The sequence below is a fragment of the Melanerpes formicivorus genome, unplaced genomic scaffold (genome assembly GCF_026170545.1).
Source record: "Melanerpes formicivorus ecotype bairdi unplaced genomic scaffold, bMelFor1.0.p_v2 SCAF_80, whole genome shotgun sequence".
Classification (NCBI taxonomy): Eukaryota; Metazoa; Chordata; class Aves; order Piciformes; family Picidae; genus Melanerpes; species Melanerpes formicivorus.
The window spans coordinates 2,388,876-2,404,120 of NW_027142432.1; the positions used below are offsets into that span (position 1 = coordinate 2,388,876).

General features: G+C 51.6%; 2 protein-coding genes across 2 annotated transcripts; both read right to left on the minus strand.

Annotated features, from left to right (window-relative positions):
- Positions 1 to 915: 915 nt before the first annotated feature.
- Positions 916 to 1,848, minus strand: LOC137454442 (olfactory receptor 14A16-like). The gene has a single exon (XM_068164481.1). The coding sequence runs from the start codon at positions 1,846 to 1,848 to the stop codon at positions 916 to 918; it is 933 nt and encodes a 310-aa protein (XP_068020582.1).
- An 8,378-nt stretch (positions 1,849 to 10,226) lies between these two features.
- On the minus strand, positions 10,227 to 12,748 carry LOC137454320 (zinc finger protein 271-like). The gene is given in 2 exon segments (XM_068164372.1): positions 10,227 to 10,515; positions 10,518 to 12,748. Coding segments are annotated over 2 exon segments (1,800 nt in total). The 5' UTR covers positions 12,145 to 12,748; the 3' UTR covers positions 10,227 to 10,342.
- Positions 12,749 to 15,245: the final 2,497 nt, after the last annotated feature.

Here is a 15,245-nt window from a genome sequence, read left to right on the forward strand (position 1 = left end):
GGGCTAAAAGGATCCAAATTGGGCTGTGCAGGGACCAGAATGTCCTAGAATGTGGTCAGAAAATGCAGATTGTGCTGGGACAGGGCCCAGGCTGTGATGGGAGCGCATGAGGGTGTGCAGTTTGTACTGGGATGGATGCATTCAGCACTGGGAAGGGAGCCAAGGGATACATTCTAAGCTGGGATGAGACCCAGGCTGCAGTGCTAGAGGAAAGTAGGATCCAGTGTATACAGGGAAGAGGCCACATCTGTACTGGGAGGGGTTAAAGGAACCATGTTTGGAAGGGGGTCAGGGCATCCACTTTCGACTTTGCATAAGTGCAGTGTGTAAAGGGAAGGGGTTGGGATATGAAGGCATGAGTAGACCTCCTGTTCTGATGGCAGTGCTGCTCTGGAGCACAGCTCTGTCCTAGAAGCAGCCCTGGACTCTCCCTGCCTTCAGTCCCAGCACTGCCACACAGCAGCACAGTGCCCAAGCTGCCAGAGCGCTCAGGCCTTGTGCCAGCACAGAGGCTCAGCAGGAGAGGGTAGAGGGGAAGAAAGAGCATCTGAGGACAGTCCAAGCTCTAGGGCTCCCTGGCATTGCTGCTGTGCTGGGACTCTGCCCCTCTACCTCTGCACACAGGCACTGAACTGCATCTCCACAGAAGCCTTGGCAGAAGGAACTCAGAGAAACAGCTCCCTGCAGGGTCCTTTATTGTATTGATCACACAGGGAGCACAGCTCCTCAAGTCTGCAACCTCTGGGTCACAGCAGACAGGACAACACTGAAGCAGAAATGGTCTGAAGACAGACATTTGTGTGGAAACAACATTCTCACAAGGGGAACAGCACCAGCAGCAGCCAGAACTCAAGCAGCCAGGCTGGGCCTGCACTGAGTGACGTCAGAACTGCTCTGCAGGAGAAGACAAAGAGTTTATTGCTTCTGAGAGCATCCAAGGATCAGTTGACCCAGGGCAGCCTTCAGCTCCTGGTTCCTTAGGCTGTAGATGAGAGGGTTCACTGCTGGAGGCACCACTGAGTACAGAACTGACACCACCAGGTCCACGGATGGGGAGGATATTGAGGAGGGCTTCAGGTAGGCAAAGAAAGCAGTGCTGAGAAAGAGTGAGACCACAGCCAGGTGAGGGAGGCAGGTGGCAAAGGCTTTGTGGCGTCCCTGCTGAGAGGGGATCCTCAGCACTGCCCTGAAGATCTGCACATAGGACACCACAATCAACACAAAACAGACAGATGATAAACAGCCACTGGTCACAAGAAGCCAAAGTTCCCTGAGGTAGGACGTGGAGCAGGAGAGCTTGAGGATCTGGGGGACTTCACAGAAGAACTGCTCCACAGCATTGCCCTGGCAGAAGGGCAGGGAAAATGTATTGGCTGTGTGCAGCACAGCATTGAGGAAACCACAGGCCCAGGCAGCTGCTGCCAGATGGAGACAAACTCTGCTGCCCAGGAGGGTCTCATAGTGCAGGGGTCTGCAGATGGCAACGTAGCGATCGTAGGACATGGTGGTGAGGAGAGAAAACTCTGCTGAAAGCAAAAAGAAAAGCAGAAATACTTGTGCAGCACATCCTGCATAGGAAATGTCCCTGGTGTCCCTCAGGGAATTGGACATGGATTTGGGGACTGTGGTAGAGATGGCACCCAGGTCAGTGAGAGCAAGGTTGAGGAGGAAGAAGTACATGGGGGTGTGGAGGTGGTGGTCCCAGGCTGTGGTGGTGATGATGAGGCCATTGCCCAGCAGGGCAGCCAGGTAGATGGCCAGGAAGAGGCAGAAGTGCAGGAGCTGCAGCTGCCTTGTGCCTGGGAATGGCAGGAGGAGGAAGTGGGTGATGGAGCTGCTGTTGGCCATCTGCTGCCTCGGGGCATGGAGACCTGTCCAAGGAGGGAAAGGCAGTGACAAGTTAGGGCACACTTCTCTCAGCCTCATTGTAACCCCTGTCCCTGAGGTTCAGGAGGAATGGTTCAGCTCAGTCCCTTCACTAACAACCCATGGCAGAGTTCATCACAGCTTCAAATGCAGCAGAGACCCAGAATTGCCATGAAGATTCCTCTGGTGTCAGAAAAGGAAGTGGTGAACAGCCCAAACCCAGGGAATGAGAGTCCAATGGAGAGGTGGAGAAACAGGGAGCAGGCCTGCAGTGCTGCAGAGACAGTGAAGGGAAGAGAGAAAGGCAGAGGGGCTGGGAGTGAAGCCTTCTCCTTACCCAGCTCTGATCACTGCTGCTCACAGGATGGAACTGAAGGCCTTTGGTCCTCCTTCTGTGAGCACACTCCAGGAGCCTTCAGCTGAGCATCAGCTGCCGAGATAGAGATGCCTCCAGGAGCTACAGCTGCAGTGTCCTGCACCCACAGCCTCACTGTGTCAGTGACTGCAGTGACTTCTCCTCCAGTGAGCTCTCAGTCACCCTCCCAGTCCTGGACAGCTTGAAGCTCCCTCTGCCTTCCTCATCTCCCTGAGATCCTCTGGCAGTGTCCTCAGCCCTGCTGTGCTGTGTAGAGGAGCATCTCCGGGCCAGAGCTGTCTCTCTGCAGCACTGCCTGCTTGCCAGTAACAGCTTCCAGCCGAGGAGCCTGGCTTGGTTCAGCACAAAAGGACCACCCCAGGTATTTTAAAGGAGCCCTCTGGTGGCTTTGCTGTCAATTCCATGAACTTCAGAGACTGAGAAGCTGATGCAACCTCTCCAGAAGTCAAAATCATCTTCAAACTCTGAAGCTTCTTCTGCTTTTAATAGGTCCCAGTGCAGCATACTGGGAAAGGGTCCCCAGGGTCTGGTTAGAGCAGGACAGAGTGGATGCAAGGGAAGCATCAATGGAGGCACTGAAGCATCTCCAGGCTGTGGTGAGAGCAGAGACCTGAGGCAGTGCTGAGAGGTCAGGACAAGCAGCTCAAAGTGGCTCTGCTGCTGAAGAAACCTGGAGGGGTTTCATTGATCCAAAGGGCCAAGCCCTGAGCCCCAGCCCCTGGCAAGGCAGATCTTATGATACTATGATAATTAGCTGCAGAAACCTTGGCAATAATTAGAGCTTCAGCAGTATTTAATGAGCCCCATGGAGTATTTGGGGCTGATTACATCATCCTCAGGTACTGCCAGGAGACTCTGCCAAGCTACTGCCAAGAAGCCTCTCAAGAAGTCCAAAGCAGAAGGAAACTCCAAAGTACCTTGAAGCACTGATTGGCCTCACTGAGGCTTGTTACTGACAAAGGCTCCCCAGGGACTCGTTAGAGCAGCTTGTTAGAGGCCAGGATTGCAGGGAGACAAAGGCAAAGTGCAAGGGAGAAAAACTTGCCTTTGGTCTAGGAAGCAGAAAGGCAAAGCCCTGACCACTGCCCTTGCAATAGAAGAACCTCAAAGCCTCAAAGCAAAGTTTCTCCTCACAGGCCTTGGTGGCAGAGGCAACTGCCAGAGCCAAGGGGACAAAAACTTTGGTCCTGTTGGGCCTCTCAGCCTTGCCAGAGCCCTTGGCCATCCCTACTGCAGCCTGTCCTACACTGTCCCATGCCTGCAGCTCTTTCCCTTCAGGCTGCTAACACCAATCTTGCTTCCCCATCCAGCTCTTCCCTTGGCTTTTCCATCCCTTCCCTGAGCTGTCTGTGCTCTCCCTGCCATTTCCTGACACCTCTGGATGGCCTCATGCATAGCAGCTCTGCCCTTTGAGGGACATTTTTTTGACCTCATCTCCACTCTGAATCTTCCAAGCTGCACTGTGTGGAGGTTTTGGTCTCTTCCCACTCCCCAGATAAGCTCCATCCTCTCTGAAACCACCCTTCAGCCATGTGTACACTGCTGTGCCCAGTGCTTCAGCAGGCTGAAGCAGCCCAGGTCCCTCTGCCTCTCCACAGAGATGTCAACTCCCATCCTGGCAGATCTCCTCTGCAGCCTCTGCAGTTCCTCTCCATTCCTTCAGACTGGTCATTCCCACACCCAGGGATCAAGCATCCAGATGTGGCCACAGCAGTGCTGACTCCAGGGAACTCCTTTGTCTGGTTAGCCACACTCCTGCCACAGCACAGCTGTAAATGATCTTCTTGCCTGTGGTCAGGCTTTGCTCCATCCCAGGGCTTTTTGAATGGTTCCTCCCAGATCCTGTGGTGCCTTTCTGCCTGGGGGTGGGACACTCCACAACCTCCAGTTCCAAACCGACAGGGACCCAGTTTGTAGTGGGATGTGCTCTGACTTTGCTGTAGAACAAAACCATTTCTGGGCTGGGAGGAGATCAGGGGATGCAGCTTGCACTGGGATAATCCCTTGTCTGTACTTGGTGATGCCATTGGAAGCAGTTTATTCTGGGACAGGTCTCAAATTGTACTGGAATGGGATCAGGAGAAGCAGTTTGTACTGGGACAAGGCCAAGCTGTACTTGGAGATCTTTAAGGCACCCTGCTTGGAGTGGAATGGGACCCAGTCTATAGTGGGATGGGATCAGGGACTCCAGCTAGTATTTGGATGGAGTCTGGTTTGTACTGGGAGGGACTCAGGGTATGCAGTTTGCACTGGGGTGGCCCAGTCTGTGCTGAGATGGCATCAGAGTATCCGGTTCACAGGTGGAGGGAGGCAGTAGGTACTGGAAGGGGACCAAGGAATGCACTTTGTGCTAGAAGGGGACCCATCCCCTGGGATGGAGCAAGATGATAGAGTTTGTGCTAGAATGAGGCTGTTGCTGTTCTGGTAGGGCACCAGGGAATTCACTTTGTGCTGGCACAAAGCCCAGTCTGTACTGGGAGGGCTCAAAGAGATTCAGTTTGAGCAGGGAGGAGAGCCCAGTGTGAACTGGGATGGCATCAGGGTGTCCTGTGTACACTGGAACAGGGCTTAGGTTCTTCTGGAATGGAATCAGAGATTCTGGGGGATGCACTTTGCACAGGGATGAGACTCAGACTGGACTGGGAGATGCTGAGATGATGCTGCTGGTACTGGGTTAAGACCACATCTGTGCTGCAGCTCAGGAGATCCAGGTCGTACTGACAGGTGGCTCAGGCTGTGCTGGGAGGAGTCACAAAGATCAAGTGTGTGTTGCGTGGGGTACAGATTGTATTAGAATGGGGCCAGGGAATCCAGTTTGTGCTGGAACTGAGTCCAGTCTGTACTGGGAGGGGCCCAGGGGACTGAGTTTATCATCAGCCAGGCCCAGTTTGACTGGGAGGGGTAAGGAGGATGTTGTAATTGAATCACTCCTTAGGCACCGCTGAGCACAAGCAGCAGCATCTCTGTGTTCTCAGCACTGGGCACACTGGGGATGGCTCCAGAACCCAGGAGCCCCAGGGAAGAGCTCTTGTGGCTGTTTGGACCTGAGCTATGACCAACTCACCCCTGCCTCATGCAATTATTCCTCCTCCCTATTACATCTTCATGAGGCATGGTTCAGTGACAGATTTGTGTGTCTGTGCCTGAGTAAACAGTCTGGGGTCTCCCAAACACCCTCCTCAAGTTACCTTTGATGGCCACCAAGGACACCCTGGATGTTTTTCTCACCCACTTTTAGTTCCTGACAAATAAATTGTACCAGAACCTTTCTTTCTCACCTATGCTTTCTTTGCACACTTGTTGTAGGTTAAGGACTAACTCTCCTCCCATAGAGATCATCCCTCCAGGGGACAGCCCAGCCCAGTGGGAGGAACAGGACATTGTCAACTGTTATTCCATCCCATAATGCTGCAGCTATCTCTATAAGCAGAGCTCACAGCCAGTTCTCTCTCCTCTGCTCTGGGTGTGTAGCAGCTGCTGTCTCTTTGGTCTGTGTGGCAGTGCAGCCTCGCTGGCCAAGCTGTTTGCTTGCTGCGCAGCTGGGGCCTCATGCATCTAGCTTGAGGTGGGGCATTGAGGCCTGGTTGAGGCCTAGTGGGCTCAGCTTGAGGGGGCAGTGAGGCCTGCTCTGGGCCTTCTGAGGCTTAGCGTGGAGGGCAGGTTTTGGCTGGTTGAGTCCTAGTTGAGGCCTGGTGAGCTGCTGGAGAGTGTTGCAATATAGATGGTAGATTAATCTCAAACGTGCTTCCAGGACAAGCTGTAAGCAAGCAAAGACATTTATTACACTGTACAGTAAAGTGAGGTGTTGTCTTTAACAAATGGAAAACAAAAGGGAAAAATGAAAACTTTACCCTAAGTACAGTGACTGTTGGACTGGTCTTCAAATATTAATACAAGCTGCAACCTGCCTCCAGAGCCCAGCACTGTAAAGCACTGTCTAAAACCATGGACCTTTGTTTTTGAGCTCTCAAAATTTGATAGGGGCCTTGGCTGTAAGCTCTTCAGACATTGAGACACTTGAAGGTGTCCAGAGAAGGGCAGCGAGGCTGAGGAGAGGACTTGAGCACAGCCCTGTAAGGAGAGGCTGAGGGAGCTGGGGGTGCTTAGCCTGGAGAAGAGGAGGCTCAGGGGAGACCTCATTGCTCTCTACAACTACCTGAAGGGAGGTTGTAGCCAGGAGGGGATTGGTCTCTTCTCTCAAGCAACCAGCACCAGAACAAAAGGACACAGTCTCAAGCTGCACCAGGGGAATTTTAGGCTGGAGGTGAGGAGAAAGTTCTTCACTGAGAGAGCCACTTGTCTTTGGAATGTGCTGCCCAGGGAGGTGGTGGAGTCCCCATCCCTGGAGGTGTTCAAGAGGGGATTGGATGTGGCACTTGGTGCCATGCTTTAGGCATGAGGTGTTGAGTGACAGGTTGGACTTGATGATCTTTGAGGTCTCTTCCAACCTTAGCGATGCTGTGAAGTGTGTCAAAGCTCTCTAGTCTATCAGCAGGCACTTGTGTCACATCTCAACTGGTCATTCTCTACTGGCATGCCTGTCATTAAGGCAGACAATAGCTCAAAATAACAAAACAATATTTTACCACATCCAACCAAATTCTGCCCAGCTTCTCTCCTTCGGTTACAAGGTGTTTACATTACTCCCAGAGTCAAAGACAAAACATAGCTTTCTGTAATTCCAGCAAAGGCAAATCTTCCCTATAGCCTACCAAAGCTATCTGAAAACAACCTCTTCCCACATCTCCCCTTTCTGTTTTTCCATAGAACACCACTTTTGATTGGCCTTTCTAACATTCTTTGCATACACAGAAGCAAGCAAGTTAAAACTAACTCTATGGCATAAGCAGAAGCTGTGTAAGGCAGCGTGTCTAACAGACTGATGTAAGCCATACAAGACACAATGCTCAGGTTGAGATGATTAGAACATTCTAACAGAACTGGCATAATATATGGTTAAAGAGAAAAAACCTTCCAGCTGCATTTCAGTAACAAGCAGGCATTCCTTTCCACTTATCTTACAAGGTCAGAACACAGAACATTTACTCTTTTCAGACAGAAAGTTTCATCCTACAGTTTTGAACTCACTTCTTTGTTACCTGCCTGATCTCTCAAAGGATAACTTAGGCTATGTAGTTAGGCCTGGTCCTTTTCCTCCCTGCTACATCCAGGCCTCTTCAAAGGACTTCAAAGGACTGGTTTTGAATGCATTTTTTCCCCATCCATCCCTGTTCCTGACCCTTGTGAACCCTTCCTGTTATTGTCATAAATATATGTGTATATATACATCTATTTTGTGTATATATATATATATGTATACTGTTTAAAGAAACTTTTTACCTCTCTACTTCCAAACCAACTCCAAATCATTTCTCAGTAGATTTGCTCCTTGCCTTTCTTTTTCTCTCGATTGGGAGAGAGGAGGGGGAAAGCGAGGGAGGAATTCTCAGCCTTGCCCCCTATCTGAGCTCTTAATTCTCAGTTACGGCTCAAACCACCACGTGTCTCCCTCTTTGTGCTTTTTGCTTCTTCCTAAACTCAGCTGGGGAGCATCATCAGTGCCAGGCTTCCCTTCTGGCACAATCAGCATCTCACAGAGATTAACAGCTTAAAGTCTACCATCTGTGATGCTGCTAAACACAACCATCTCTGCAGTCCCCATGAAGCAAAATTATTTGTTGGTGGTGCCAGTGGAAGTCGTAATCTGTAGTTGCTCAAGGAGCATGTCTGGGGTCACCATTTCATAGAATCATAGAATCAGTCAGGGTTGGAAGGGACCACAAGGATCATCTAGTTCCAAACCCCCTGCCATGGGCAGGGACACCCCACACTAGATCAGCCTGGCCAGAGCCTCATCCAGCCTGGGCTTAAACACCTCCGAGGATGGGGCCTCAACCACCTCCCTGGACAACCCATTCCAGGGCTTCACCACTCATGGTGAAGAACCATTTGTTGTAGTCTAGCTGTCCCACCACCCTGAGCACAGCTCCCAGGGCAAGGTGTAAGCAGGGGAAGACATTTATTACGTTATACAGCAAAGTTCTCTAGTCTCTGAGCAGGCACATGTGTCACATCTCAATTGGCTATTCTCTGTTGACATACCTGTCATCAAGGCATACAATAGGCTAAAATAACAAAACAATGTTTTAACAAATCCAACCAAATTCTGCCCAATTTCTCTCCTTCAGTTGCAAGGTGTTTACATTCTTTTCCTACTGAGAGACCAAGCATAACCTTCCAAAGCTATCTGAAGTCAGCCCTTCTCCTACAAGTGTCCCAAGTCCCTTTCTGTAGGCTGCTCTGTTTCATCACCCCCAGCATGCATTAATATTGAGGGTTGCCATGACCCAGGTGAAAGACCTTGCACTTTGCTTGAGGTTCTCTTGAGCCCACTTCTCCAGCCTGTCCAGATCCTCTGGATGACATCCATCCTGTCCTTCCTTCTTATCAACCACACCACTCAGCTTTCTATCATCTGCAAACTTGCTGAGTGTGCCTCAACCTCAACCTCACATACATTCTATGTATGTATTCTATGTATGTCTGTGTCATTGAGGAAGATATTGAACAGCACTGGTCCCAATATGTCTGGGACATCTCCATGGCATACAATCATAGAATCAAAGGCTGATTTGGGTAGGAAGGGACCTTTACAGGTCTTCCATTCTAAAGGCCTGCAGTGATTCAACCAATGTTTCCCTACTCAAATCCCCAGGAGCCCCTGGCTCATCTCCACAGGACTTCAATGTGCTGCAGTGTCCCCAGCACAGCTCAGAACAAGAGCCTAAGGGCACTCGCTAGCCCTCTCTAATCATGACTTGTCCCTCCACAGCTTCTCACCAGCAAGCCTCATCTTGTCCCCCTCTTCTTTCAAGTCCAGTTTAAAGGCCTGCCACTGAGCCCTGAAAGCTCCTGAGCAAAGACTCTCTGCTCCCTTGGAGAAAGATGAATCCCATCTGACCCCAGCAAGCCTGGTGTTGTGCTGCCCATCCCATTGTCTGACCCCAGAGCTGTGGCAGTGACACCAGCCACAGAGCCATGGATTCACAGCATGGGTCTGTCTCTTTCTGCCAGTGTTACTGCCTGCAGATGGAAAGGGAGAGGAGCAAAGAACCTGTGCCACAGACTCCCTCCCCAGCTGTCTCCAGGCCCTGATGTCTCTGGATCCCTCTTGGACTATAGATTATGGCTTCATCTCCACCCACATGGAAAAGCAGAAATGGGTAAGAGTCCAAGGGTTGGACAATACAAATATATAAAACTACGAATATCTGCTGCTCAATCTATTTACTTTTAATAACTCTTAGGCCAGGATTCATATCAGGGGAACTGCAGGGCACATGCTGGGGCTGGGGGCCACTCCACTCCCTTTTTGGGGTGGTTGCAGGGTTACAGCAAGACATTTGTTCCCTTCTGAAGTGACAGCCCCATCACAATGCTTCACTCCCTGGGAGACACGTGGCTGAGCTAGCAGTGGTGGCAGGGCAGGACATCCTCATGTTCTACCTGCTACAGACACCCCCATCTTCAAGAAGCGGAGGAGCCTCTGCTGACATGTGCCCCCAAAGCACCAAATGCCCAGGATGGGGCTCAAACATGAAGACAGATATGCCCCTGAGACCCTCCCAAGACACTATCAAGACTGATGAAAATCTCACCAAAGACCTCCCTGAACTGGGCACACAGCTCCAGCCTCTGGCCTAGGAAAAAAAAGTCCCCACGAATTAGACATTTTGGAGAGGAATGTCTAAAAGAAACCCAAACTAAGAGAAGATTCTCTTAATTTAAGGGGTTTAGCATTACAGCTGGGCAAGGGACAAAGGAAAGGGGCATTCAGCCTGGGGAAACCCAAAGTAAAGGGTAGAAAGCATACAAATCCCAGCAAAGCTCAGTCCAGCTTCAGTGGCAGTGATGGCTGTGCTGACTCATCACTGTTAATTATTCTCCTCATCACTAATTAGTGTTTAGGGGCGAGTGGGGCATTTGTTCCTGCCAGAGTCCCCAGAGTCCGAGAAAACAGGGTGCAAATGAGGTGATCTTGGTTCAATCTGCTGGAATAGGTCCCCCATGGGGGTGATGTTTACCCTGGCAGTGCTGGGGTTAGTGCTCTTCTGCGTCCCCCAGCACAGACTTGTCACTGGCATGGATGTGCATGTGCCTGCTGAGGTTAGATCTGGAGCGGAAGCTCTTGCTGCAGGTGGTGCAAGGGAAGGGCTTCTCACCTGTGTGGACAAGGCGATGCTGCCTGAGGGAGGCCCTGTGAGTGAAACGCTGCAGTCACTGCAGACGTAGGGCTTCTGGCCGGCGTGGATGCGGCGATGGCAGAGCAGCTGGGAGCGCTGGCTGAAGCTCTTGCCACAGTCAGCACAGGTGAAAGCCTTCTTGCCAGTGTGGACATCGAGGTGCCTTCTGAGGGTGGCACCATGTCTGAAGCTCTGGCCACAGGCAGTGCAGCGGTAGGGCTTCTCCCCAGTGTGGATGAGGTGGTGCTGGAGGAGGGTGGAGCTTGTAGAGAAGCTCTTGCCACAGTCAGCACAGCGGTATGGCTTCCTGCCGCTGTGAGTGTGGTGGTGCTGCGTGAGGGCATGGCTGGAGCTGAAGCTCTGGCCGCAGTCAGCACAGCGGTACGGTCTCTCCCCTGTGTGCATCCGGTGGTGTCGGGTGAGGTTGGAGGCCTGGCTGAAGCTCTTGTCGCAGACAGCACAGACATATGGCTTCTCCCCAGTGTGGATCCGCATGTGCCTCACTAGGTCTGAGTGCCTGGCGAAGCTCTGCTGACACTTGCTGCAGGGGTTGGAGATGACTTCAGTGGCTGCTGGCTTCTCTCTGCTGTGCAGCTTGTGACCCTCGGAGAGGTCATTGCTGAGGTTGTGGTCTGCCCTGTGGCTCAGACTCTCACTGGAGGTGCCTGGATTGCACGGCCTCTTGCTGGTGTGGCCACAGCGGTGCTGTGAGACTTGGGAGACATGGTTGAAGGTCTTATCACAGTCAGTACAAGCAAAGGGCTTCTTGCCACTGTGGGCATTCCAGTGGGTAATGAGGGTTCTGCTCCAGCAGAAGCTCTTGCCACAGCCCGCACAGCAGTAGGCTTTCTCTCCGGTGTGGACGCGGCGGTGCCGGAAGAGCTGGCAGCTCATCTTGAAGCTCTTGCCGCAGTCGCTGCAGCTGAAGGCTTTCTGGCTGGTTTGGATGTGCCAGTGGGCGATGAGCATCGAGTTCTCCTGGAAACTCTTGCCGCAGTCACAACAGATGTGTGGGCCCTCGCTGGTGTGGACACGGCGGTGCTGGAGGAAGTTGGAGCCACGATGGAAGCTTTTGCCACAGTCGGTGCATGCAAAGGGCTTCTTCCCAGCGTGGCCATGCCAGTGGGCGATGAGTGCCAGGCTGCGAGTGAAGCTCTTCCCGCAGCCGGCACAGATGTAGGGCTTCTTCCCGGGCTGGACACAGTGGTGCTGGATGAGGTTGGAGCTGAACCTGAAGCTCTTGCCACAGTCACCACAGACAAAGGGCTGGGCACCACGGTGGGGGCAGCAGTGCTTCATCGGCTCTGAGCTTGGTGGGGAGCTGTGTCCACATTCAGGGCACTGATTTGGCTGCTTTGATGGCACACAGGGGACTGATGTGGCTTTGTCCTTCTCCTTCCCCTGCTCTTTCTCATCATGCTCCTTCTTGTACTTGTCATCTTCCTCTTCTCCCTCCTCATCTTCCTCCTCCTCTTCCTCCTCCTCATCTTCTTCCTCTTCTTCTTCCTCTTCCTCCTCTTCCTCATCTTCCTCTTCCTCTTTGTCTTCATCAGTTTTGTCTTCCTCCTTTTGTTCCTTGGGGCTACACTTTAGATCCTCCAACTTTGCCAGGTGATTCTTCTCCTTCAGGCTCTTATCCAGGTCCTTCTGGGTGGTCATGGTGGAGGGGGAAGGGGAACCCCTGTACCCTCAGTCAAGACCCCAGGGACCAAGTGATAAGAGAGAGACAGATGGGTGGGCTCTGTGTGTGTCTGGACACAGAAATAGCCTTTGACACCCAACACTTGCCTGATTGTGGGGGGTCAGACACTGAGTTCCTATGCTGAAGCCCCTGGTACTTATTTAGTGGGGGTCCTCTATCTTGTTCCTGAGTCCAACAGCATTGGCAGGTCAGTTCCTGGCCTGGACCCTGACCCAAATCTATACTGATGAGAGCAGAGGAGTTCGGTTCAACTGGGCAGATCTGCAAACTCTTCCCTTGCCCATCCCAAAGGGGCAGGGGTGATGGAGAAAGAATGACAGACAGAAGCAAGGGGCTCAGACAAAAGGACTGATCTACAAGGGGTGGCTTAGCACTGCCCACAGTCCTACAGGAGAGCCAGGCCTTGCTGCAGGCAGCTTCAAAGACCAGCAGCACAGGCACAGCAGACAGGCAGTGCTCATGAAGTTGGGATGGATGTCTTCAGTAGGGATGCAGCTCCTTCTCAAGCAGATAACCTTCAGTAGACATCTGCAGGGCAGGCCCATGAGAGAGGGGACTCCAGGCAGCTTCTCGCAGGCCTTGGCTGCAGTTTCATCCTGATGGAAGATTAGAACATGCTTTACAAGATGAAACTTTCAGGGGTAAGAGGAGGAAGCTTAAAGGGACACACCCAAGGTTTTGTCAAAAGGAAAAGGGTTAACAAAGGTTCCAGATTTCACAGCCAGGGGTGGGGAGTGGGAGGTGGTATCACACCTGGGTAAGCACTCCTTATTCCCAAAAGGTAGCAGGAGCATGGAGATAAGGGAATGGTAAATTTTTACCTTCACATGCAAAGTTAGGAGTGAAGAAATGACTGCCTGACTTTGTTACTGTTTCATACACAGAATGTTAAGGACTGGAAAGGACCTCAAAAGATTGTCCAGTTCAACCCCCCTGCAGAGCAGGATCACTTATAGCAGATCACACAGGAACTCATCCAGGCAGGTCTCCAATGTCTCCAGAGAGGGAGACTCCACAACCCCCCTGGGCAGCCTGTTCCAGGGTTCTGTCACCCTCACAGTGACATTTTTTTCCTCCTGTTTCCATGGAACTTCCTCTGCCTCAACTGCCACCCACTGCCCCTTGTGCTGTCCTTGGGCATCACCCAGCAGAGCCTGGCTCCAGCCTCTGGGCACTCACCCTTTACATATTTATAAACATCAATGAGCTCACCCCTTGGTCTCCTCCTCTCCAAGCTGAAGAGCCCCAGCTCCCTCGATCTCGCCTTCTAAGGAAGATCTTTCACTCCCTTAATCATTTCTGTGGCTCTGCGCTAGACTCTCTCAAGCAGTTCCCTGAGGTCCTTCTTGAACTGAGGGGCTGTAACAGGAAAGGGTTAACTGAAGTTTGATTAGAAGTACCCAGCTGCCTGGGGCTGCCTGGCAATCATTGGTGTTTGCTTAGAAGCTCCCAGCTGCAGGACTAGAGTAAGGAATAACATGTACCTCCAGGTTCCTCTGCTTATAAACTAAGCAGGGATAGGAAGAATGAATGTGTTGGCAGCTGAAAACAGGAAAAGCAACTCCACAAAAGCAGCCTCAACAGAAGCCAGAGCTGAGACAGCAGCCCAGCTCCAGCCTCCACAGCTGCTTCAGTTCCTGCTCCCCTCACTGCTGCACCTCTTCCAGCTTCAGCTTAACCAGCTCCACTCAGCAAGGGAGTGGCTCCTCCCTCACCTCCCTGTTGAGGGAATCATGTCACAGCCACAGATCCTCTCTCCAGCAAGGGGACAGGAAATGACAAAGCTCCATGGACACTTTAATTGCTTCAGTGTCACACTGCAGACAGACCCATCACTGGTCAGGGGGTGGAAACTACAAGTACCAATACTGGGCTCAGAGCAAACACTGCTCCACACTGCTTTTGCAGTACACTCTGGTTAGAGTATGGTTGTATGCTTTACATGCTTGTGTCCTGCTCATACAGTGCATGTGGTACATGTAACTCACTGTGCTTGTGTGAGACAACCTAACCCACATGGGATAAACCTTAACAGGGGGAATTTATGCCTCAGGTCTTTCTTTGCCCAAAGTCAAGGGGGTGGAAGGTGGCAAAGGCTGCATTAGAACATTGAGACTCTTGAACGTGTCCAGAGAAGGGCAACGAGGCTGGGGAGGGGTCCGGAGCACAGCCCTGTGAGGAGAAGCTGAAGGAGCTGGGATTGTTTGGCCTGGAGAAGAGGAGGCTCAGGGCAGGGGGGTTGGAGCTAGATGATCCTTGTGGTCCCTTCCATCCCTCACTGATTCTGATTCTCTCTCTCTTTTCAGTGCTCACACATTGAACACCCATTTGGGCTCTGTTTAAAGTCCCTGCACTTCAGCCCATGAGGCATTGTCACATGTGGGTTGTAAAGCAGCACCCCAGGTAATGCACCAAGCCATAATTGGTGAGTGAAAATTGGTTCAAGCCTCTTTGAAAGGTTCTTTGAACTGTTTGTGCCTGACACCCAGCCTCACCAGCTGCATTCAGCTGCCAGGTGTCTTGTTGAGTCGCTCCCTAGTGGCCAAAGGGCAGACTGCACCCCAGTTCTCTCACTGAAAAGCTCTTTTTCAGTTTTCTCATTTGGTTCCAAATCTCAAACTGCAGCACTTTATGGAATTATAGCCATGACCACACACTAGAAACTGCATGTGGATATGGAGTGTTGAAAGGTTGATAATGTCAATAGTAATAAGTAATTAATATTATTAATACTTCATATTTGATAATTCATCCCAATATCCGTGACATGCAGTCAGCTTTGGCCTGGGAAACAGTGTCCTGGACTAAACCAGCCTCATTATCATGCTACAAAGCACAGCTCCTAGCTGGGAGACCCCTGCCCAGAATAAACCACCCAACCCCTGTACACACACAGGGAACTGAACAGCAGCTGGAGCTTGAATGGAAGCCAGCAAGAGACTGACCAATGGAGCCTCAGCAGGTGTTGCCATCAGGCATAGCTCATGCCCTGCACTGGATCAGCATCCACCAGGAATTTCACCTGTGTGTTGTCTTTGTGGCAATGCCCTCAGCACCC